The sequence below is a fragment of the Aquarana catesbeiana genome, linkage group LG05, assembly GCF_042186555.1.
Source record: "Aquarana catesbeiana isolate 2022-GZ linkage group LG05, ASM4218655v1, whole genome shotgun sequence".
NCBI lineage: Eukaryota > Metazoa > Chordata > Amphibia > Anura > Ranidae > Aquarana > Aquarana catesbeiana.
The window spans coordinates 50,742,453-50,766,133 of record NC_133328.1 but is presented as its reverse complement, the minus strand read 5'-3'; the positions used below and the strand labels follow the sequence as shown (position 1 = coordinate 50,766,133).

General features: G+C 46.6%; 1 protein-coding gene across 1 annotated transcript in view; it reads right to left on the bottom strand.

Annotated features, from left to right (window-relative positions):
• Window positions 1-23,681, bottom strand: part of LOC141144247 (macrophage mannose receptor 1-like) — a 180,252-nt gene that overhangs the window by 130,812 nt on the left and 25,759 nt on the right. The window contains exon 3 of the mRNA XM_073629730.1: window positions 21,832-22,005. Coding sequence (XP_073485831.1) covers window positions 21,832-22,005 — 174 coding nt within the window. The remainder of the gene's footprint in view (window positions 1-21,831; window positions 22,006-23,681) is intronic.

The window sequence follows — 23,681 nt, the reverse complement described above, 5'->3', positions numbered from 1 at the left end:
GCCTGAGACCTTGAGTTGACAGTACAACCTGCCAGGTCACTGGCAAGTCATAGGGGAACATTATTCTGTGGTACAGTATATCATCCTTCAAGACGAGACTAAACCATTCACTCAACAGTTTCCAGGTTTCTGGTAATTTGTTTCTCTATGATTGAGCCACGGCTGTATCTGTATTGCCTCTATTAAGGGGCAACCACTGGATCCTCTCTCTAGGCTTGATTTACTAAGACTGGAGATTGCAAAATCTGGTGCAGCTGTGCATGGTAGCCAATCAGCTTCTAAATTCAGCTTGTTTAATTAAGGTTTGGCAATGAAACCTGGAAGCTGATTGGTTTCTATGCAGAGCTGAACCAGATTTTGCACTTTCCAGTTTTAGTAAATCAACCCCTCTGTGTCTCTGCCAAGTTACATTCTTTGAGTGCATGGGGGAGCTTCACCTGAGACCTAATCGTAGGCCTTTCCCCAGTCAGGAATTTTTATCTCTTCTGCTGCTTCATCCCCATCTTCAGTCTGAGATGGGGAGTAATTTCACTTTGTTTCCCCACTGCTTCACTTCCGGCAACAAGATATTGATTATATTGATTGATTTATCAATTGTGACCACCATTTGGCAACAAGTGGGTATATATTTGATGTACTCTTGATGTCTGTATTACGTTCGCACATACATATGTGCTTGTAAATACTTTAAGAAATGATATTTATTGCAACGTCTTTTATATATGTGGTTTATGATATTGATATGACTGTGCATTTCATTACGATCAATAAATATGTATTTTTCATCCAGTCATTTCCACGGTGTCCATAACCTCATTTAAAAGTCCCAACTTTCCCAATTTTAGTCTGGTATGGATTTTGGGGGGACCCCTACACCATTTTTTTTTAATTTTGGCGCGGGGTTCCCCTTAAAATCCATACAAGACCTGAAGGGCCTGGTATGGATTTGGGGGGGCCCACACTATTTTTGTAAAATTTTGGCGCAGGGTTCCCCTTAAAATTAATAGCAGACCTGAAGGGCCTGGTATCGATTTGGGGGGGACCCCCATGCCATTTTTAAAAAAAATTTTGGCACGGGGTTCCCCATTAATATCCATACCAGACCTGAAGGGCCTGGTAATGGACTGAGGGGGGGGGAACTCTTGCCGTTTTTTTCAATAATTTTTATGTATATTGCCGGGATCGGCAATACATTACAGCTGCGAGCAGTTTTAAATTAGAAATGTAATTTTGCTGCGCTCATTCATTAAACTATGTACGGCCGCTATGTAAGCAGCCTTACCTAGTGTGGGGCGCGGACTTAGCCCCCTGAGCCAGAGAGCGCTGTGATTGGCCAAAGCATGCAGGTCAGGTGTATGCTTTGGCCAATCAGCAGCTGTCAATGCACTGCGATCTTGCAGTGCATTGACAATCTCGCAGTTCATTATGAGGCGTTCTGCTGGCACTCGAATTTCCCACGAACGCCCCATAATGTTCTAAATTCGGCGAATGGGCGAACTTACGTTTGTCTTGAACATCTGGCTCATCCCCATTGGCTAAACAAAAATGCCTGAAGCTGTGAAACGCTTGTAGTACGCTTCTAAAAAACTCTAAAAACTGTGGTAAAAAGCTGAAGAATGCCCGAAAAATGCTGGTAAATCGCTACGCTCAGATGTGAATAGAGCAACCCGAAAAAAGAAAATATATGCAGCCACCACATCAAAGGACTGGTAAGCTACAATATATTACATTTTGTTATTTTATTTAGATACACTTTGAAGTAGGAGTAAACTCCCATGCATAATTTTTACCTATAGGTACTTACCTATAAGTACAGTAATAATCTCCTAAATGTTGCATGTTTAGGAGATGATTACTGTACATGCAGCCGGTGAGGTCAGTGATGCATGCGCTCTGAAGGAACGGCCACCTGGGTCGTTCCTTCAGAGGTATGTACTGTAAACGGTGGCTCCCACGCGCATGTGCGGGATTGACGTCATCGCAGCTCCGACCAGTCACAGAGCCAGAGTCCGTGGACCTGGAAGGAATGCCGGATGAAGGTGGAAGCCACTGAATCGGTGACATTGTGCCGCTGGAAGGCTTTGTTCTAAGCACATTATGGCTTTACATTGCAGGTTGCAAAAAATAAAAACCACAGCGGTTTTCTACCACTTTAAACATGTCCAACGTGGCGGATGTATTATGGTCAGAGCACCTGATATAGGAAAGAGAATCTCTACCCAGTAACCAACAAGGTATAATAAAGTGGTTTTAGAAAGTGTGGCAGGGATTATAAAAAACTTGCACTGTGGAGTTTGTAGTGGAGTTTTTTGTTTTCATGAAACAATGCCAGCAGAAAAGTTTATATTATATAAAACACACATAAAATCAGGAAAGGAAGTACAACGTAGAATGATCAGTGGAACATGGGCACAAGTTTAGGATCACAGCAGTCATTGTTACCTATCAGTTATCATGTAGCGGAGGTCTACCTGAAATGATACTCCAAACACAAATGTTGCTGACACAGAGGATATGTAGACAGAGAGTGATCAGGACCTCTTGATGACAGAAACATTGTCGGAGGTTAATGATCAGAGCAGATGTTTGGTGTTATGCCAATCAGATGCCTGTGACTTGCCTAAAATAACAATTATATAACAAAACAAGCACCAGCACCCTGCACCTTCTACAAAAAAAAAAAATAAAAAATTAAAAAAAAATTCTTAAAGGGGTACTGTAGTCTTTTAAATTTTTTACACATGTAAAAGAGAGCTACTTAAATTAAATCTATGGGCAAAAAAAAAAAAAATAGATGCTGCAGTCTCTTAATTGCATTAGCAGTGGTGTCTTTAGCTTGGTACACACGATGAGATTATGGAATGAATAATCATCCGTTTTTTGGGGTTTTTTTGCATGTTAGGGCTCTTTCACACGGGACGGATCCGTGATGATCCGCCCCATGAACATCCGCTTGCTCAGCGGGGATCGCTCCGTGGATCCCCGCTGAGCAGGCAGATGACAGGTCTGTCTCTGCACACTATGCAGCGACGGACCTGTCAGAGTGCCGCTCTCCCCTATGGGGGATCGGATGACGACGGACCGTAGAGTCCGTCGCCACCCGATCCGAAAATGGATGGAAAAGTAGGTTTTTCCTCCGCTACACTTTTTCGGATCGGAGCGGGTCGGATGTCAGCGGACATGTCACGCTGACATCCGACGCTCCATAGAGATCTATGGAGGGTCCGTTCAGGTCCGCGTAAAAAACTGACAGGCGGACCTGAACGGATCGTTCGTCTGAAAGAGGCCTTATGCCGTGTACACAAGGGCGGACTTTTTGACCGGACTGGTCCGATGGGACGAATCCGTCGGACAATCCTACCGTGTGTGGGCTTCATCGGACCTGCAGCGGACTTTTTCGGGTGAAAATCAGGCGGGCTTTAGATTTAAAAAATGTTTTAAATCTTTCCGACGGACTCGAGTCCGGTCGAAAAATCTGCTCGTCTGTATGCTAGTCCGATAGACGAAAACCGACGCTAGGGCAGCTATTGGCTACTGGCTATCAACTTCCTTATTTTAGTCCGGTCGTACGTCACCACGTACGAATCCGTCAGACTTTGGTGTGATCGTGTGTAGGCAAGTCTGTTTGTTTGAAAATCTGTCGGAAGTCCGTCAAAAGTCCGTTGAAAGTCTGTCGAAAAGACCGTCGGAAAGACAGTTGGACCTTTGATGCCGAAAAGTCCGCCCGTGTGTCCACGGCATTAGTCTCATCTGGAACATAGAGAGGTTACTGAACTTATGAAAATTCTCATACGACAAAATACAAGTGATGCAATCTCTTGAACTGTTTTGTGATGTATTCTTTCCTTTCCGAGCATGTGTAGTCTTGCTCTTACGATTCTTTTCAGATGAAAACTTTAGCCAGTAAATGGAAATCGGACGTTGTGTTCACGTGTGATAAAAATTTTCTAGCCTGCACCTTCAGGATTTGTCATCTGAAAAGTCATAATCGGCTGTCGAAAGCATTATACTAACAATCAGATAATTGGCTGATCATTTGTCGTGCAAAATATTATCCACCCTATGGATAGATTTGAAGCGTTTGATGAGCGTTAAATAGCGTTAAAACAGCTCCACAAATCTTAACGCTCTGCAACTGCACCACAACTGCCTACCAGAGTGTTTGCTAATCGTTACCATAGACTAGAATGGGAGGAGTTGAAAGGCTTCAAATGCCTCCTCACTCAACATGAGGCTTCAATTTTGAAGTGACGCGACGCTAACACATCATGTTCTGATAGTGTGAACAGCACTATGTGCTGTCCATTGTATCATTTGCGTAGACGTTTGAGGGGCATTTTTATGACTTTCAAACGCCTGCTTTTAATGCCAGTGTGAAAAGTAGCTCAAGCTCAACCTCAAGAGGAGCTGCAGTCTGTTTGAGAAAAAATAAAAATCCTGTAGCTGCTGACTTTTAATAAAAGGTCACTCACCTGTCCAGGGATCCATCGCAGTCCCAACCCAGGCCCGGGCCGGGCCAGCTGGTCATCAGATTTCAGTTGCCAGCATGTTTACTGTGGAAAGTGGGCGAAGTGGGAAGTGCATAAAGCAAGGTCTAAAAAAGACATAGATGAGGGAGTTTGGGGTGGAGGGACTTGACTGGCCTGCACAGAGTCCTGACCTCAACCCAATAGAACACCTTTGGGATGGATTAGAGCGTAGACTGCGAACCAGGCCTTCTCCTTCACATCAATGCCTGACCCCACAAATGGAAGCTCAATATTTTAAAGTGAACCTTCGTTACAAAAGTGAAAAATTAGCTGTTTTGTGTTCTTTATAAATGGAAATGTATTTATACAAAATTGCAGTTTGTCTTAAAATTAAAATTTAAGGTAGAACTATAGGCAAAACTTTTTTTTTTATTTTGGATAGAGCAAGGGAGGGTTTGAACCCTTGTCAGAATTTTTTTTCACCATCTGTGTCCCATTTCCCTTTACTTCTTGTCCCATAGCCAAACAGAAAGTGAGAGGAAATCCCTGCAAATTAAAGGAATTTTTTGGGGACCCCCAGGTCACCGGAACTACTGCCGTGACCAAAAGTTTTGAGAATGACACAAACATTAATTTTTACAAAGTCTGCTGCTTCAGTTTTTTTAGATATTTTTGTCAGATGTTACTATGGTACACTGAAGTATAATTACAAGCATTTCATACGGCTTTTATTGACAACTACAATAAGTTTATGCAAATGTCAGTATTTGCAGTGTTGACCCTTCTTTTTCAAGACCTCTGCAATTCGCCCTGGCATGCTGTCAATCAACTTCCGGGCCACATCCTGACCGTAGGCATAATAATCTTGCATAATCAATGCTTGGAGTTTGTCAAAATTTGTGGGGTATTTTTTGTTCACTCGCCTCTTGAGGATTGACCCCAAAATCTCAATGGTATAAAAGTCTGGGGAGTTTCCTGGCCATGGATCTAAAATGTCAATGTTTTGTTCCCCAAGCCACTTAACTTAGTTATCACTTTTGCCTTATGGCAAAGTGCTCCATCATGCTGCAAAAGGCATTGTTCCTCACCAAACTGTCCTTGGATTGTTGGGAGAAGTTGCTCTCGGAGGATGTCTTTGTACCATTCTTTAATCATGGCTGTGTTCCAGGCAAAATTGTGAGTGAGCCCACTCCCTTGGCCGAGAAGCAACCCCACACATGAATGTTTCAGGATGTTTTACTGTTGGCATGACACAGAACTGATGGTAGCTCTCACCTTTTCTGCTCCGAACACTGTTTTTTTCAGATGCCTCAAACAATCGGAAAGGGGATTCATCAGAGAAAATGACTTTACCCCAGTCCTCAGCAGTCCAATCCCTGTACCTTTTGCAGAATTTCAGTCTGTCCTTGATGTTCCTCCTAGAGAGAGGTGGATTCTTTGCTGTCCTTCTTGACACCAGGCCATCCTCCAAAAGTCTTCTCCTCACTGTGTGTGTGCAGATGTATTCACACCTGCCTGCTGCCATTCCTGAGCAAGCTCTGCACTGGTGGTGCCCCAATCCCGCAGCTGAATAAACTGTAGGAGAGGGTCCTGGCACTTGCTGGATTTTTTTGGATGCCCTGAAGCCTTCTTCACAAATGCAGTGGAAATGTTTTTTTATGGGTTTAATTTCATTTTTATGGCAAAGAGGGACTTTGCAATTAATTGCAATTAATCTGATCACTCTTCATAACATTCTGGAGTATATGCAAATTGCCATCATAAAAACGGAGGCAGCAGACTTTGTGAAAATTTGTATTTGTGTCATTCTCAAAACTTTTGGCCACGGCTGTAGTATTCCCATTGGAAGACTTCTTCTCTATTACTTTTGAGGGGACAACCCAAAATTTGGGATTTTCTTTTACTTTAACTTTCAATGAAAATGTTAAACTGGACAAATAGAGAAGGTAAATCCTCCTATTGGGGGCACAGATAGCAATAAAAACTCACAGGTATTCTAATCCCTCTCCACTATCCAAAACTAAAAACAAAAGTTTTGCCTTTAGTTATATTTTAAGTGCAGAAAGTTGTCTAGAAGCAGCATTGGCTAACAGCCATACTACTACACAAAGGGATATTCTTTGATAAAGGGGAGAAGAGAAAGACAGTTTGCATTTCTGGTGTTATGTGAAGAAAGATAACCCTGGCATCCCTAGAGAGCTACAGGCTGCATGATCATGTGAGGAGGTGGCTGGGCCTAGAAGCAGGATCTTTAAAGGAATGCTGAATTGCTTATCTATCAGTCTGACTACCCTTTATTTAGGCCAGTGGTCTCCAAACTGTAGCATCATTTCCCCAACTGACACCAATGAAGGGGACTCAATTCCTCCCACTGACACCAACAATGTGGCACGGTTCCTCCTCAGTGGTGTGTGTAGGTTTTGTGCTGCCCTAGGCCTGACTAAACTCGTGCACCCCCTAATTTAAATATGACCCACCTCTTCCTGTCAAGGCCACACCCACCCTGACATTTTACAGTGGGGACATTAATTCTGAGGGTCTTGGGGGGGCAATGGATTCCCTTAATTTGCAGAGATTTCCTCTCACTTCCTGTTTGGTTATGGGGCAGGAAATGGAGGGAAATCTCTGCAATGGGACAGGGATGGCAAAAAATAAACTGACAGGGAGTATAACCCTCCCTTACTCTATCCAAAATAAAAATAAAAGTGTTGCCCATAGTTATACTTTAAGCACAAATTTCTGCTAAATTTATGGCGAGGACTAAGAGGATATAACCATGCCAGCGGTGCAGCAGAAAACATATAGCACAGTGATGAAGGTATGTGATCCAGGAATTGAGTAGGGATGAGCTTCGTGTTCGAGTCGAACCCATGTTCGACTCGAACATCGGCTGTTCGATCGTTCGCCGAATTGCGAACGTTATGGGCCGTTCGCGCTAAATTCGTGTGGCGCGTCACGGCCCATAATTCACTGCGGCATCGCAGTGCATTGCTGGCTGATGATTGGCCAAGCATGCACTATGACCCGCATGCTTGGCCAATCACAGCGCTGTCAGTAGAGAGAGCTGTAATTGGCCAAAGCCAGGGTGGCTTTGGCCAATTATGGCTCAGGGGATTTAGTACACACCCCACACTATATAAGGCCGCCTGCACGGCGGCCCTGTGTAGTGTGTGTTCCGGTGTGCTGAGAGATAGAGAGAGAGAGAGACAGTGTCATTTGATTTGAGTTAGATAGATTAGGCAGAACAGTCAGTCAGTTAGCTGCACTTACAGTGTATTGTGTATATATATGCATCCCAGGTGTTGCATATATATATATACACTGTATTCAGTTTAGCTAGATCTGTTCCTGTTATCTTCTATCTAGACTATTTACATTTAATGCAGTGCGTCCTGCTCACAGTGTTCAGCTAGATCCGTTCCTGTTAAATTCCTACTGACCGGCAGGCTTGTCTGGTTACAGTATATAAAGCTACCTGAAGAAAATTACAGGTGTTCTATTTGATCCTATTAGTACCACGGTCAGGCAGCTAGACTATTTACATTTAGTACAGTGCGTCCTGCTCACAGTGTTCAGCTAGATCCGTTCCTGTTATCTTCCTACTGACAGGCAGGCTTGTCTGGTTACAGTATATAAAGCTACCTGAAGAAAATTACAGGTGTTCTATTTGATCCTATTAGTACCACGGTCAGGCAGCTAGACTATTTACATTTAGTACAGTGCGTCCTGCTCACAGTGTACAGCTAGATCCGTTCCTGTTATCTTCCTACTGACAGGCAGGCTTGTCTGGTTACAGTATATAAAGCTACCTGAAGAAAATTACAGGTGTTCTATTTGATCCTATTAGTACCACGGTCAGGCAGCTAGACTATTTACATTTAGTACAGTGCGTCCTGCTCACAGTGTACAGCTAGATCCGTTCCTGTTATCTTCCTACTGACAGGCAGGCTTGTCTGGTTACAGTATATAAAGCTACCTGAAGAAAATTACAGGTGTTCTATTTGATCCTATTAGTACCACGGTCAGGCAGCTAGACTATTTACATTTAGTACAGTGCGTCCTGCTCACAGTGTACAGCTAGATCCGTTCCTGTTATCTTCCTAATGACAGGCAGGCTTGTCTGGTTACAGTATATAAAGCTACCTGAAGAAAATTACAGGTGTTCTATTTGATCCTATTAGTACCACGGTCAGGCAGCTAGACTATTTACATTTAGTACAGTGCGTCCTGCTCACAGTGTTCAGCTAGATCCGTTCCTCTTATCTTCCTACTGACAGGCAGGCTTGTCTGGTTACAGTATATAAAGCTACTTGAAGAAAATTACAGGTGTTCTATCCCAGCTTAGTGCAGCTACAGGCCATTAGTATGTCTGGAAGGCCAAGAAGGAGAGGCAGACAGTCACAAGCCAATAAGAGAGGGCAAGCAGGCTCTGTGTCTAGTGCTGGTCGTGGAGACGGTGCATCCTCATCAGCACGTGGCCATGGGACACGCTTGGCCTTTTTTTCGGCAGCTGGCCATGTTGAGCCGCAACATGCGGAAGACTTGGTCGAGTGGATGACCAAGCCGTCCTCATCCTCCTCATCCTCTCTCACCCATGCCCAGGGTGCTTTGTCTGGCAAAGCAGCGGCCTCTTCCCTCAGCTCAATGTCATCAGTGACTCCTTCCCTAGCTCCACCATGTCCTCATGAGGATTCCCTCGAACTGTTTGACCACAGTGTTGGGTACATGCTCCAGGAGGATGCCCAGCGTTTGGAAGGCTCTGATGACGATACTGAGCTCGATGAAGGCAGTAACATGAGCGCGGACAGAGGGGGTGCCCAAGAAGGACAGCAATCTGGCAGTCATGCTCCCCCTGCTGCAGCATACTGCCAGGTTTGCTCCAGTGATGAGGAGGGAGGGGATGATGAGGTCACTGACTCAACGTGGGTGCCTGATAGGAGAGAGGAGGAGGAGGAGGAGGAGGAGGAGGAGGAGGAGGAGGAGGCGGCAGCACATCACCAACGAGGCAGGATGCCCTCCAGGGGCCAGCCTAAGGGCAGCACATTGACTGCATCACACCCCAAAGCTCCACATGTGCAGGGCGCTGCAGTCTCTGCGCGTTATTCAAAAAGTTCTTTGGTGTGGGCCTTTTTTGAGACGAGTGCATCAGATCGCACCGCTGCTATTTGCAACATATGTCTCAAGCGTATCTCGCGTGGCCAAAATATCTCCCGCTTGGGTACCACATGCTTGACCAGACATATGTTGACCTGCCATGCAGTTCGTTGGCAAGCGTATCTAAAAGACCCACACCAAAGAACAAAGAGGATCTCTCCTTGCTCCTCATCAGCTGAGATTTCCAACCCCACTAGACCTTCAGTCCTCTCTGAGACCTGCAGTGAGAGGAATGAAGGTGTAGAATTAGGTGTGTCACAGCCAAGTACTTGTGGGCAATCTGCTTTTGGTACACCGACGTCAGATTGTACCAGGCAAATTTCCCTGCCCCAGCTGCTGCACCGCCGAAAGAAGTTTGCTCCCAGCCATCCACATGCCCAGCGGTTGAATGCTAGCTTGGCAAAATTGCTAGCACTTCAACTGCTGCCTTTTCAGTTGGTAGACTCTGCCCCCTTCCGTGAGTTTGTGGAATGTGCGGTTCCTCAGTGGCAGGTACCCAAACGCCACTTTTTCTCACGGAAGGCGATTCCGGCTCTCTACCGGCATGTGGAAGGCAATGTCCATGCCTCGCTGGACAGGGCGGTCAGCGGTAAGGTGCATATTACCGCTGACTCATGGTCCAGCAGGCATGGACAGGGACGTTACCTAAGTTTCACGGCGCATTGGGTGACTCTGCTGGCAGCTGGGAAGGATGCAGGACAAGGTGCAGTAGTGTTGGAGGTTGTTCCGCCACCACGCCTCCAAAATGCTGATTGTGACACACCTCTCTCCTCCACCCCCTCCTCTTCTTCTTCCTCCATGGCCTCTTCCTCGGAACCAGCGGTGCTCCGTAGGCGTTCAAGGGGCTACGCAAGTACGCAGGCCAAAAGATGCCATGCGGTGCTTGAGCTGGTGTGCTTGGGGGACAGGAGCCACACTGGGGCAGAGGTTCTGTCAGCTCTGCAGGGGCAGGTTCAGAGGTGGTTGACGCCACGCCAACTTAAGGCAGGAATGGTGGTTTGCGACAATGGCACCAACCTCCTCTCTGCCCTCCGACAGGGACAAATGACCCATGTGCCCTGTTTGGCTCACGTCCTTAACTTGGTGGTGCAGCGGTTCTTGGGCAGGTACCCGGGCTTACAGGATGTCCTGAGGCAGGCCAGGAAAGTCTGTGTGCATTTCCGCCGGTCATATAATGCCAGTGCTCGGCTGACGGACCTCCAAAAGGAGTTTAACCTGCCCAAGAACCGCCTAATCTGTGACATGCCCACCAGGTGGAACTCAACGTTGGCCATGCTGCAGCGGCTGCACACGCAGCAGAGGGCCATAAATGAGTACCTGTGCGACTATGGCACCAGGACAGGGTCAGGGGAGCTTGGTTTTTTTTCCCCACGCCAGTGGGCCATGATCAGGGATGCATGCACTGTCCTGTCACCATTCGAGGAGGCCACGAGGATGGTGAGCAGTGACAGTGCATGCATCAGTGACACTGTCCCCCTTGTCCACCTGTTGGAGCACACGCTGCGTGGAATAATGGACAGGGCACTTGAGGCAGAACAGAGGCAGGAAGAGGAGGACTTCCTTAGCTCTCAAGGCCCCCTTTATCCAGACAGTGTTCCTGCGTGCCCGCCGATCACACAGGAAGAGGACGAGGAGGAAGAGGAGGAGGAGGAAGATTGTGTCAGTATGGAGGTGGAGCCTGGCACTCAGCATCAGCAGCAGTCTTTAAGGGATCAGTCCCAAGAAACACATGGACTTGTACGTGGCTGGGAGGAGGTGGCTGCGGACCATGTCGTTCTTAGTGACCCAGAGGACTCCGGACCGAATGCCTCAGCAAACCTACGCTGCATGGCCTCCCTGATCCTGCAAAGCCTGCGTAAGGATCCTCGTATTCGTGGTATCAAGGAGAAGGACCAATACTGGCTGGCAACCCTCCTTGATCCACGTTACAAGGGTAAGGTTGCGGACCTTATCTTGCCATCGCAGAGGGAGCAGAGGATGAAACATCTTCGGGAGGCCTTGCAGAAAGGTCTGTGCAACGCGTTCCCAGAGACTGGGAGTTTACAAACTCCTGTTTCTGGACAACGTGTTGCTGAGGCTTCGGTCAGTCAAAGAAGGAGCGGTGGAGAAGGTGGCCGTCTGACCGATGCGTTCAGACAATTTTTTGGTCCGCAGCCCCAAGGTATGATCGGTTCCAGCAACCATCGCCAGCGTCTGTTTTACATGGTGCAGGAATACCTAGGGGCAAGATCAGACTTGGACACCTTTCCCACCGAAAATCCTCTGGGTTACTGGGTCTTGAGGATGGATCACTGGCCAGAGCTTGCACAGTATGCAATTGAGCTACTGGCCTGTCCTGCATCCAGCGTTCTTTCGGAACGCACATTCAGTGCTGCTGGAGGCGTGGTAACCGATCACAGGGTGCGTCTGTCCACCGACTCGGTCGATCGGCTGACCTTCATAAAAATGAATGAGTCTTGGATCACCACCAGCTACCAAGCACCTGATGCTGATGTAACCGAATAATTTTTTTTGAAATCTCAGATCCCTTCAAAGACTGCCTATGCTGATGCTGAGTGACTATCCCTGAGTAATTATCCTCTTCCTCCTCAATCATCACGCTGATAGCTTGTTGCAGTGTTGTGGCACCAGCACCAGTGCCTAAGGCCCAATTTTTCTGCCCCTGTCTAACAGGGGCGTGTAATTACAATTTTTGATGCAATACTTTGCAGCAGGGCTCGTTCCTGCGTTCCAACTAGAGTGTCTGTGAGGGGTTGCAGTGTTGTGGCACCAGCACCAGTGCCTAAGGCCCAATTTTTCTGCCCCTGTCTAACAGGGGCGTGTAATTACAATTTTTGAAGCAATAATTTGCAGCAGGGCTCGTTCCTGCGTTCCAACTAGAGTGTCTGTGAGGGGTTGCAGTGTTGTGGCACCAGCACCAGTGCCTAAGGCCCAATTTTTCTGCCCCTGTCTAACAGGGGCGTGTAATTACAATTTTTGAAGCAATAATTTGCAGCAGGGCTCGTTCCTGCGTTCCAACTAGAGTGTCTGTGAGGGGTTGCAGTGTTGTGGCACCAGCACCAGTGCCTAAGGCCTAATTTTTCAGCTCCTGTTCAACAGGGGCATGTAATTACAATTCTTGATCTAATATTTCACAGCAGGGCCCTGTGAGGGCTTACAGTGTTGTGGCCACAGCAACACCTAAGGCCCAAATTTCTGCTGAGTATATAGGGCAGGACCCTACTTTCAAACATCTAACTTACAAACGACTCCTACTTGCAAACGGAAGGAGACAACAGGAAGTGAGATGAAATCTACCCCTAGGAAGGGAAATTCTCTCCTGTAAGAGTTAATATGGGAAAACAAGTTCTCCTTTCCACTGATGCTTTCCAATCCTTGTTCCACAAAAAAACCCAAATTTTCAAAAAACATTTTTCATTGGGACAAAAAAGTGAGGTGAAATCTTCTGAAGAGGAGGAAAGACAGCAAAACAAATGTCACAGGGGTGATAACCCTTCCCTATGTTTTCCAAAAAGCTTAGAAAAGATTTTTTGGCTGGAGCTAAACACGTTAAAAATGTTCAAAATTACAAAGAGATTCTACTTAACAACTAGGGATGAGCCGAACACCCCCCGGTTCGGTTCGCACCAGAACCCGCGAACGGACCGAAAGTTCGCACGAACGTTAGAACCCCATTGACGTCTATGGGACTCGAACGTTCGAAATCAAAAGTGCTCATTTTAAAGGCTAATTTGCATGGTATTGTCCTAAAAAGGGTTTGGGGACCCGGGTCCTACCCCAGGGGACATGTATCAATGCAAAAAAAACTTTTAAAAACGGCCGTTTTTTCGGGAGCAGTGATTTTAATGATGCTTAAAGTAAAAAAAAAAAAGTGAAATATTCCTTTAAATATCGTACCTGGGGGGTGTCTATAGTATGCCTGTAAAGTGACGCGTGTTTCCCATGTTTAGAACAGTCCCTGCACCAAATGTCATTTTTAAAGGAAAAAATCTCATTTAAAACTGCTTGCGGGTTTAATGTCATGTCGGGTCATGGCAATATGGATGAAAATCAGTGAGACAAACGGCATGGGTACCCCCCAGTCCATTACCAGTCCCTTTGGGTCTTGTATGGATATTAAGGGGAACCCCGCACCCAAATTAAAATAAGGAAAGGTGTGGGGCCACCAGGCCCTATATACTCTGAACAGCAGTATACAGGCGGTGCAAACAAGACAGGGACTGTAGGTTTGTTGTTAAGTAGAATCTGTTTGTAATTTTGAACATTTTTAACGTGTTTAGCTCCAGCCAAAAAATCTTTTCTAAGCTTTTTGGAAAACATAGGGAAGGGTTATCACCCCTGTGACATTTGTTTTGCTGTCTTTCCTCCTCTTCAGAAGATTTCACCTCACTTTTTTGTCCCAATGAAAAATGTTTTTTGAAAATTTGGGTTTTTTTGTGGAACAAGGATTGGAAAGCATCAGTGGAAAGGAGAACTTGTTTTCCCATATTAACTCTTACAGGAGAGAATTTCCCTTCCTAGGGGTAGATTTCATCTCACTTCCTGTTGTCTCCTTCCGTTTGCAAGTAGGAGTCGTTTGTAAGTTAGATGTTTGAAAGTAGGGTCCTGCCCTATATACTCAGCAGAAATTTGGGCCTTAGGTGTTGCTGTGGCCACAACACTGTAAGCCCTCACAGGGCCCTGCTGTGAAATATTAGATCAAGAATTGTAATTACATGCCCCTGTTGAACAGGAGCTGAAAAATTAGGCCTTAGGCACTGGTGCTGGTGCCACAACACTGCAACCCCTCACAGACACTCTAGTTGGAACGCAGGAACGAGCCCTGCTGCAAATTATTGCTTCAAAAATTGTAATTACACGCCCCTGTTAGACAGGGGCAGAAAAATTGGGCCTTAGGCACTGGTGCTGGTGCCACAACACTGCAACCCCTCACAGACACTCTAGTTGGAACGCAGGAACGAGCCCTGCTGCAAAGTATTGCATCAAAAATTGTAATTACACGCCCCTGTTAGACAGGGGCAGAAAAATTGGGCCTTAGGCACTGGTGCTGGTGCCACAACACTGCAACCCCTCACAGACACTCTAGTTGGAATGCAGGAACGAGCCCTGCTGCAAAGTATTACATCAAAAATTGTAATTACACGCCCCTGTTAAACAGGGGCTGAAAAATTGTGCCTTAGGCACTGGTGGTGGCGCCCAGAACCAAAAATGTTCTTACAAGCTATCAGCGTGATGCTTGAGGAGGAAGAGGATAATTACTCAGGGATAGTCACTCAGCATCAGCATAGGCAGTCTTTGAAGGGATCTGAGATTTAAAAAAAAATTATTCGGTTACATCAGCATCAGGTGCTTGGTAGCTGGTGGTGATCCAAGACTCATTCATTTTTATGAAGGTCAGCCGATCGACCGAGTCGGTGGACAGACGCACCCTGTGATCGGTTACCACGCCTCCAGCAGCACTGAATGTGCGTTCCGAAAGAACGCTGGATGCAGGACAGGCCAGTAGCTCAATTGCATACTGTGCAAGCTCTGGCCAGTGATCCATCCTCAAGACCCAGTAACCCAGAGGATTTTCGGTGGGAAAGGTGTCCAAGTCTGATCTTGCCCCTAGGTATTCCTGCACCATGTAAAACAGACGCTGGCGATGGTTGCTGGAACCGATCATACCTTGGGGCTGCGGACCAAAAAATTGTCTGAACGCATCGGTCAGACGGCCACCTTCTCCACCGCTCCTTCTTTGACTGACCGAAGCCTCAGCAACACGTTGTCCAGAAACAGGAGTTTGTAACCTCCCAGTCTCTGGGAACGCGTTGCACAGACCTTTCTGCAAGGCCTCCCGAAGATGTTTCATCCTCTGCTCCCTCTGCGATGGCAAGATAAGGTCCGCAACCTTACCCTTGTAACGTGGATCAAGGAGGGTTGCCAGCCAGTATTGGTCCTTCTCCTTGATACCACGAATACGAGGATCCTTACGCAGGCTTTGCAGGATCAGGGAGGCCATGCAGCGTAGGTTTGCTGAGGCATTCGGTCCGGAGTCCTCTGGGTCACTAAGAACGACATGGTCCGCAGCCACCTCCTCCCAGCCACGTACAAGTCCATGTGTTTCTTGGGACTGATCCCTTAAAGACTGCTGCTGATGCTGAGTGCCAGGCTCCACCTCCATACTGACACAATCTTCCTCCTCCTCCTCTTCCTCCTCGTCCTCTTCCTGTGTGATCGGCGGGCACGCAGGAACACTGTCTGGATAAAGGGGGCCTTGAGAGCTAAGGAAGTCCTCCTCTTCCTGCCTCTGTTCTGCCTCAAGTGCCCTGTCCATTATTCCACGCAGCGTGTGCTCCAACAGGTGGACAAGGGGGACAGTGTCACTGATGCATGCACTGTCACTGCTCACCATCCTCGTGGCCTCCTCGAATGGTGACAGGACAGTGCATGCATCCCTGATCATGGCCCACTGGCGTGGGGAAAAAAAACCAAGCTCCCCTGACCCTGTCCTGGTGCCATAGTCGCACAGGTACTCATTGATGGCCCTCTGCTGCGTGTGCAGCCGCTGCAGCATGGCCAACGTTGAGTTCCACCTGGTGGGCATGTCACAGATTAGGCGGTTCTTGGGCAGGTTAAACTCCTTTTGGAGGTCCGTCAGCCGAGCACTGGCATTATATGACCGGCGGAAATGCACACAGACTTTCCTGGCCTGCCTCAGGACATCCTGTAAGCCCGGGTACCTGCCCAAGAACCGCTGCACCACCAAGTTAAGGACGTGAGCCAAACAGGGCACATGGGTCATTTGTCCCTGTCGGAGGGCAGAGAGGAGGTTGGTGCCATTGTCGCAAACCACCATTCCTGCCTTAAGTTGGCGTGGCGTCAACCACCTCTGAACCTGCCCCTGCAGAGCTGACAGAACCTCTGCCCCAGTGTGGCTCCTGTCCCCCAAGCACACCAGCTCAAGCACCGCATGGCATCTTTTGGCCTGCGTACTTGCGTAGCCCCTTGAACGCCTACGGAGCACCGCTGGTTCCGAGGAAGAGGCCATGGAGGAAGAAGAAGAGGAGGGGGTGGAGGAGAGAGGTGTGTCACAATCAGCATTTTGGAGGCGTGGTGGCGGAACAACCTCCAACACTACTGCACCTTGTCCTGCATCCTTCCCAGCTGCCAGCAGAGTCACCCAATGCGCCGTGAAACTTAGGTAACGTCCCTGTCCATGCCTGCTGGACCATGAGTCAGCGGTAATATGCACCTTACCGCTGACCGCCCTGTCCAGCGAGGCATGGACATTGCCTTCCACATGCCGGTAGAGAGCCGGAATCGCCTTCCGTGAGAAAAAGTGGCGTTTGGGTACCTGCCACTGAGGAACCGCACATTCCACAAACTCACGGAAGGGGGCAGAGTCTACCAACTGAAAAGGCAGCAGTTGAAGTGCTAGCAATTTTGCCAAGCTAGCATTCAACCGCTGGGCATGTGGATGGCTGGGAGCAAACTTCTTTCGGCGGTGCAGCAGCTGGGGCAGGGAAATTTGCCTGGTACAATCTGACGTCGGTGTACCAAAAGCAGATTGCCCACAAGTACTTGGCTGTGACACACCTAATTCTACACCTTCATTCCTCTCACTGCAGGTCTCAGAGAGGACTGAAGGTCTAGTGGGGTTGGAAATCTCAGCTGATGAGGAGCAAGGAGAGATCCTCTTTGTTCTTTGGTGTGGGTCTTTTAGATACGCTTGCCAACGAACTGCATGGCAGGTCAACATATGTCTGGTCAAGCATGTGGTACCCAAGCGGGAGATATTTTGGCCACGCGAGATACGCTTGAGACATATGTTGCAAATAGCAGCGGTGCGATCTGATGCACTCGTCTCAAAAAAGGCCCACACCAAAGAACTTTTTGAATAACGCGCAGAGACTGCAGCGCCCTGCACATGTGGAGCTTTGGGGTGTGATGCAGTCAATGTGCTGCCCTTAGGCTGGCCCCTGGAGGGCATCCTGCCTCGTTGGTGATGTGCTGCCGCCTCCTCCTCCTCCTCCTCCTCCTCCTCCTCCTCCTCTCTCCTATCAGGCACCCACGTTGAGTCAGTGACCTCATCATCCCCTCCCTCCTCATCACTGGAGCAAACCTGGCAGTATGCTGCAGCAGGGGGAGCATGACTGCCAGATTGCTGTCCTTCTTGGGCACCCCCTCTGTCCGCGCTCATGTTACTGCCTTCATCGAGCTCAGTATCGTCATCAGAGCCTTCCAAACGCTGGGCATCCTCCTGGAGCATGTACCCAACACTGTGGTCAAACAGTTCGAGGGAATCCTCATGAGGACATGGTGGAGCTAGGGAAGGAGTCACTGATGACATTGAGCTGAGGGAAGAGGCCGCTGCTTTGCCAGACAAAGCACCCTGGGCATGGGTGAGAGAGGATGAGGAGGATGAGGACGGCTTGGTCATCCACTCGACCAAGTCTTCCGCATGTTGCGGCTCAACATGGCCAGCTGCCGAAAAAAAGGCCAAGCGTGTCCCATGGCCACGTGCTGATGAGGATGCACCGTCTCCACGACCAGCACTAGACACAGAGCCTGCTTGCCCTCTCTTATTGGCTTGTGACTGTCTGCCTCTCCTTCTTGGCCTTCCAGACATACTAATGGCCTGTAGCTGCACTAAGCTGGGATAGAACACCTGTAATTTTCTTCAAGTAGCTTTATATACTGTAACCAGACAAGCCTGCCTGTCAGTAGGAAGATAACAGGAACGGATCTAGCTGAACACTGTGAGCAGGACGCACTGTACTAAATGTAAATAGTCTAGCTGCCTGACCGTGGTACTAATAGGATCAAATAGAACACCTGTAATTTTCTTCAGGTAGCTTTATATACTGTAACCAGACAAGCCTGCCTGTCAGTAGGAAGATAACAGGAACGGATCTAGCTGTACACTGTGAGCAGGACGCACTGTACTAAATGTAAATAGTCTAGCTGCCTGACCGTGGTACTAATAGGATCAAATAGAACACCTGTAATTTTCTTCAGGTAGCTTTATATACTGTAACCAGACAAGCCTGCCTGTCAGTAGGAAGATAACAGGAACGGATCTAGCTGAACACTGTGAGCAGGACACACTGTACTAAATGTAAATAGTCTAGCTGCCTGACCGTGGTACTAATAGGATCAAATAGAACACCTGTAATTTTCTTCAGGTAGCTTTATATACTGTAACCAGACAAGCCTGCCGGTCAGTAGGAATTTAACAGGAACGGATCTAGCTGAACACTGTGAGCAGGACGCACTGCACTAAATGTAAATAGCAGGAACGGATCTAGCTGAACACTGTGAGCAGGACGCACTGCACTAAATGTAAATAGTCTAGAAGATAACAGGAACGGATCTAGCTGAACACTGTGAGCAGGACGCACTGCATTAAATGTAAATAGTCTAGATAGAAGATAACAGGAACGGATCTAGCTAAACTGAATACAGTGTATATATATATATGCAACACCTGGGATGCATATATATACACAATACACTGTAAGTGCAGCTAACTGACTGACTGTTCTGCCTAATCTATCTAACTCAAATCAAATGACACTGTCTCTCTCTCTCTCTATCTCTCAGCACACCGGAACACACACTACACAGGGCCGCCGTGCAGGCGGCCTTATATAGTGTGGGGTGTGTACTAAATGCCCTGAGCCGTAATTGGCCAAAGCCACCCTGGCTTTGGCCAATTACAGCTCTCTCTACTGACAGCGCTGTGATTGGCCAAGCATGCGGGTCATAGTGCATGCTTGGCCAATCATCAGCCAGCAATGCACTGCGATGCCGCAGTGAATTATGGGCCGTGACGCGCCACACGAATTTAGCGCGAACGGCCCATAACGTTTGCAATTCGGCGAACGATCGAACAGCCGATGTTCGAGTCGAACATGGGTTCGACTCGAACACGAAGCTCATCCCTATTAACAACAAACCTACAGTCCCTGTCTTGTTTGCACCGCCTGTATACTGCTGTTCAGAGTATATAGGGCCTGGTGGCCCCACACCTTTCCTTATTTTAATTTGGGTGCGGGGTTCCCCTTAATATCCATACAAGACCCAAAGGGACTGGTAATGGACTGGGGGGTACCCATGCCGTTTGTCTCACTGATTTTCATCCATATTGCCATGACCCGACATGACATTAAACCCGCAAGCAGTTTTAAATGAGATTTTTTCCTTTAAAAATGACATTTGGTGCAGGGACTGTTCTAAACATGGGAAACACGCGTCACTTTACAGGCATACTATAGACACCCCCCAGGTACGATATTTAAAGGAATATTTCACTTTTTTTTTTTTACTTTAAGCATCATTAAAATCACTGCTCCCGAAAAAACGGCCGTTTTTAAAAGTTTTTTTTGCATTGATACATGTCCCCTGGGGTAGGACCCGGGTCCCCAAACCCTTTTTAGGACAATACCATGCAAATTAGTCTTTAAAATGAGCACTTTTGATTTCGAACGTTCGAGTCCCATAGACGTCAATGGGGTTCTAACGTTCGTGCGAACTTTCGGTCCGTTCGCGGGTTCTGGTGCGAACCGAACCGGGGGGTGTTCGGCTCATCCCTAGAATTGAGCAAAGGAAGGATTGGGGGCAGGAACAAATAAATCCATCTGTTTGATTTTTTCATCAGCAATCAACTGAAATAAAACTAAGATTGCCTAATATGTACAATTAATATGTCCTACAACCTACCTGCAATGTATAGGTGACCATGTCAGTGTCCCTTGTGTCTGCACCATGCCTAGATTAAAAGCCCTTTAGCAGCTATGTAAGTGCAATGCAAGTTTCACCCAAATAGTGTAGCTTTCCTTCTACTCTGGGTACACAGTGGAGAGCTCCTCCCACTTCACTCTACTGGCCTGCCCCCGTCAGCTCACATTTGCCTCCAGACAGTTTCAGCCTCCCGACATGGCATCTGTCTCTCTGTAGCTGAAAACGCAGGTGAGAGGTCCACTGTGATGATAGGACAGTCAAAAATAGAAGCGGGGGGCCCTCCCCACAGTTGCGGAAGCTGGCCATCTGCATACCCGCAGCAGTGCGGCTGCTTTATGGGGGCGCTAGACCGATTTGCCTCCCGGCCCAGTCCATCCCATAGGACTGCCACTACACTAAAAGTGTTGCGCAAACCGGCGGGATTCTTTTTGTGCCGCCCCTCCCCTGCAAAGTGCCGGCCTAGGCCAAGATATAGCGTTGTTCCTCCTAATGACATGAACAATGGGGCCCAATGACATCAATGATGAGGCATAATTCCTCTCAATGACACCAAAGATGGGGCCTAATGACATCAACGATGGGGCACAATTCCTCCCACTTACACCAATGGGACGCAATTACCCTCACTGAAACAAACAATGGGGCATTATTTTTTCCCACTGACATCAGGACCTTTTCTACTCCCACTGGCCACAATCTGGCCCTCCTAAAGTCTGAAGGACGGTACACTGGCCCTTTGTTTAGAAGATTTGGAGACCCCTGATTTAGGCAATACAAGAAAATCCAAAGTGGCAGAATAATTAAGCATTAGAAGAAAAAAAGGTATAACAGTAATATTTAGAGATGTGTTTTATGTTCTGGGATATTTTAATGGAGCTAATGGTGACAAACATATACAGTACCTATCCTTTAAACAGAACCACAGATAGTATCTGTAAGCTTTTAAGTCCTAAAGATCACAACTGTTCTACTAATGAAGAGTTAAAGCGGAGTTCCACCCAAAAGTGGAACTTCTGCTTTAAGGTCTCCTAACCCCCTGATATGCCACATTTGGCATGTCATTTTTTTTTTTTGGGGGGGGGGGGGTACCTAGTTTTGACAGGCACCTGCTTCCACTTCCTCTTGGGCCACCTAGGCAACTCGAGCAGAAGTTCTCCTTTCCCCATCTCTCCCTGCAATCTTCTGGGACACGGCCATCGAGAAGGCGCACCCGGTTGTAAAGCTGTCAAAGTCAGGTGCCCACACTTGTGATGCCAGCGCTGGAGAGAACCGAGAAAGAGAACCGAGGGATAGAACCGAGGGTTCGGACAGCCACATTGCTGGATCGTGGGACAGGTGAGTGTGTGTTTATTAAAAGTCAGCAGCTACACTTTTTTGTAGCTGCTGACTTTTAATAAACACAAAAAGGGGTGAAACTCCACTTTATATGTGGAACTTTATTAAACCAACAGTATATCATTAGAAAACCAAACACAACACTTACATGTACGTGGACAAAATCCATACATCTTATCCTTATCATAATCTGCTGTTGTAGAGCACCAGAGACCATTATCAGTTCTTCCATCCACAGTACAGTCCGCATACCACTTGGTGTTAAACTTGAACGGGAAGACGCAGGACTGACCATTAGCATTTCCATTTAAAGTAAAGATTTCTGTGGACAAAAGGTATAACTGAGTTACCAAGTGAGCAATAATATACAGAAATTTTTCCCTATAACACAATGGATAAAAATAGTTATCAAGAGATAGTAAAGTCTGATGATTCGACCATCAAGCAATCAGATTTTTGTACAGTATTGGAGCATCATGACAGCTTAGAACGAATGGCCTAGTTGACTGTAACCCAATTATACATCAATTTAAGCTTTACCCAAGTAATACCCAAGACAGCTTGAATTGAAAGGACAAGGACACAGCTTTATTGGATTAAAACAACATATTTATTAACTAATATCTTTAATTAAGAATTCCAGATATGAACATTTTTACATAGTAACATTGGTCCAGGATACAAACTCCATTATTGACAGCTGTGTGAACTTGAAAGCGGTTTTAAACCCCAAACCAAAAAGGTAATACTGTATTTTGCATCCTGCCAATAATTGGTTGTGGAGGCTGCGTTGTTTTTCTTTTTTAGGCTTTTTTCCCCTCTGTTTTCACCTGGGGATCTTACCAGTAACACATCTCCTGCATTAAAGTGCCTCCACACTGGATGAAGGAGCACACTGGGTGCCTTTGGACAGCAGAATCGTCAGTCTAGGGGGAGGCGAGTGTTAGATGTACTAACAGATTTAAATACACTAACAAATTAAAGCTGATCATATTTCGACCGATTCAAATTTGAATCCATTAGAAAATTAATAAATGAAACAAATTAAACAAAACAAAATGAATTCCGACATAAATCAACGAAACAAAATTAGTAACATAACATATCTATCCAAAACAAAATAAAACACATTTTTCTGTTCTGCACATGTCTAGTTAACAATGTGTGAATTTTTTGCATCTTGCCTACACAACTCGTTTAACAAAAAAGAGCAATTTATAAGCAATTTAAATGCCCTTTTTATGCTGGTGTCTGGTTACTGGAACCATGATAAAGGTTTTCAGGGGTGACTTTTTTACAGAATAACAAAGACACTGGAGCAAACTTCCTGGCTGAAATAAATCTGTCCAAATCGCCTTGAGCTAAAATAGATTCAATATTGACTTTCAGGAAGCAGATGATGGATTTACTAAGGATTTACTTTCCTAAAAGTAAAATGGAGCTAAAATTGCAGAACAGTCAACTTATGCAAAACAAAATTGTTGCTGAAAGTGTCATCATGATATACATACTGTATATATTTATCTACAGTTGTCTATGGAATGTGTACCAAAAATCCCCTTAGGAGCTACTGGATTTTTAACAGGTTCTCCTGCATCCTAATGGCAACAGATAGACTTTAGATCCCCAATCTATTTTCAATAATCCAATCCAATTTCTTGCACTTTATTGGCTTAATTGTCTTGGGGAGAGGGGGTTGAGGGTATGTGTTGTGACAGGGTAGGTCCAGCTTCTTCATTGTCAGGTAACAGCTCAATTATTTGAGGCATCTGAGTTTAGCTTAAAAAGCCAGGGCAGAAGAGTTGGCCTGCAGAGTGAGCAAATAGGGATTCTCATTAAAATGGGTTTACAAAAGAATCATTTTAGGAAAATATCCTTCAATTGGAAGCTAGAGTTACCTGGGGAAGATCGTTATGAGTAACCTCTAAAGCCTCGTACACACGCTTAGATTTTCGGATGACTGAATGTCCAATTTTTGTGGCATGCCAGTCTCATGTC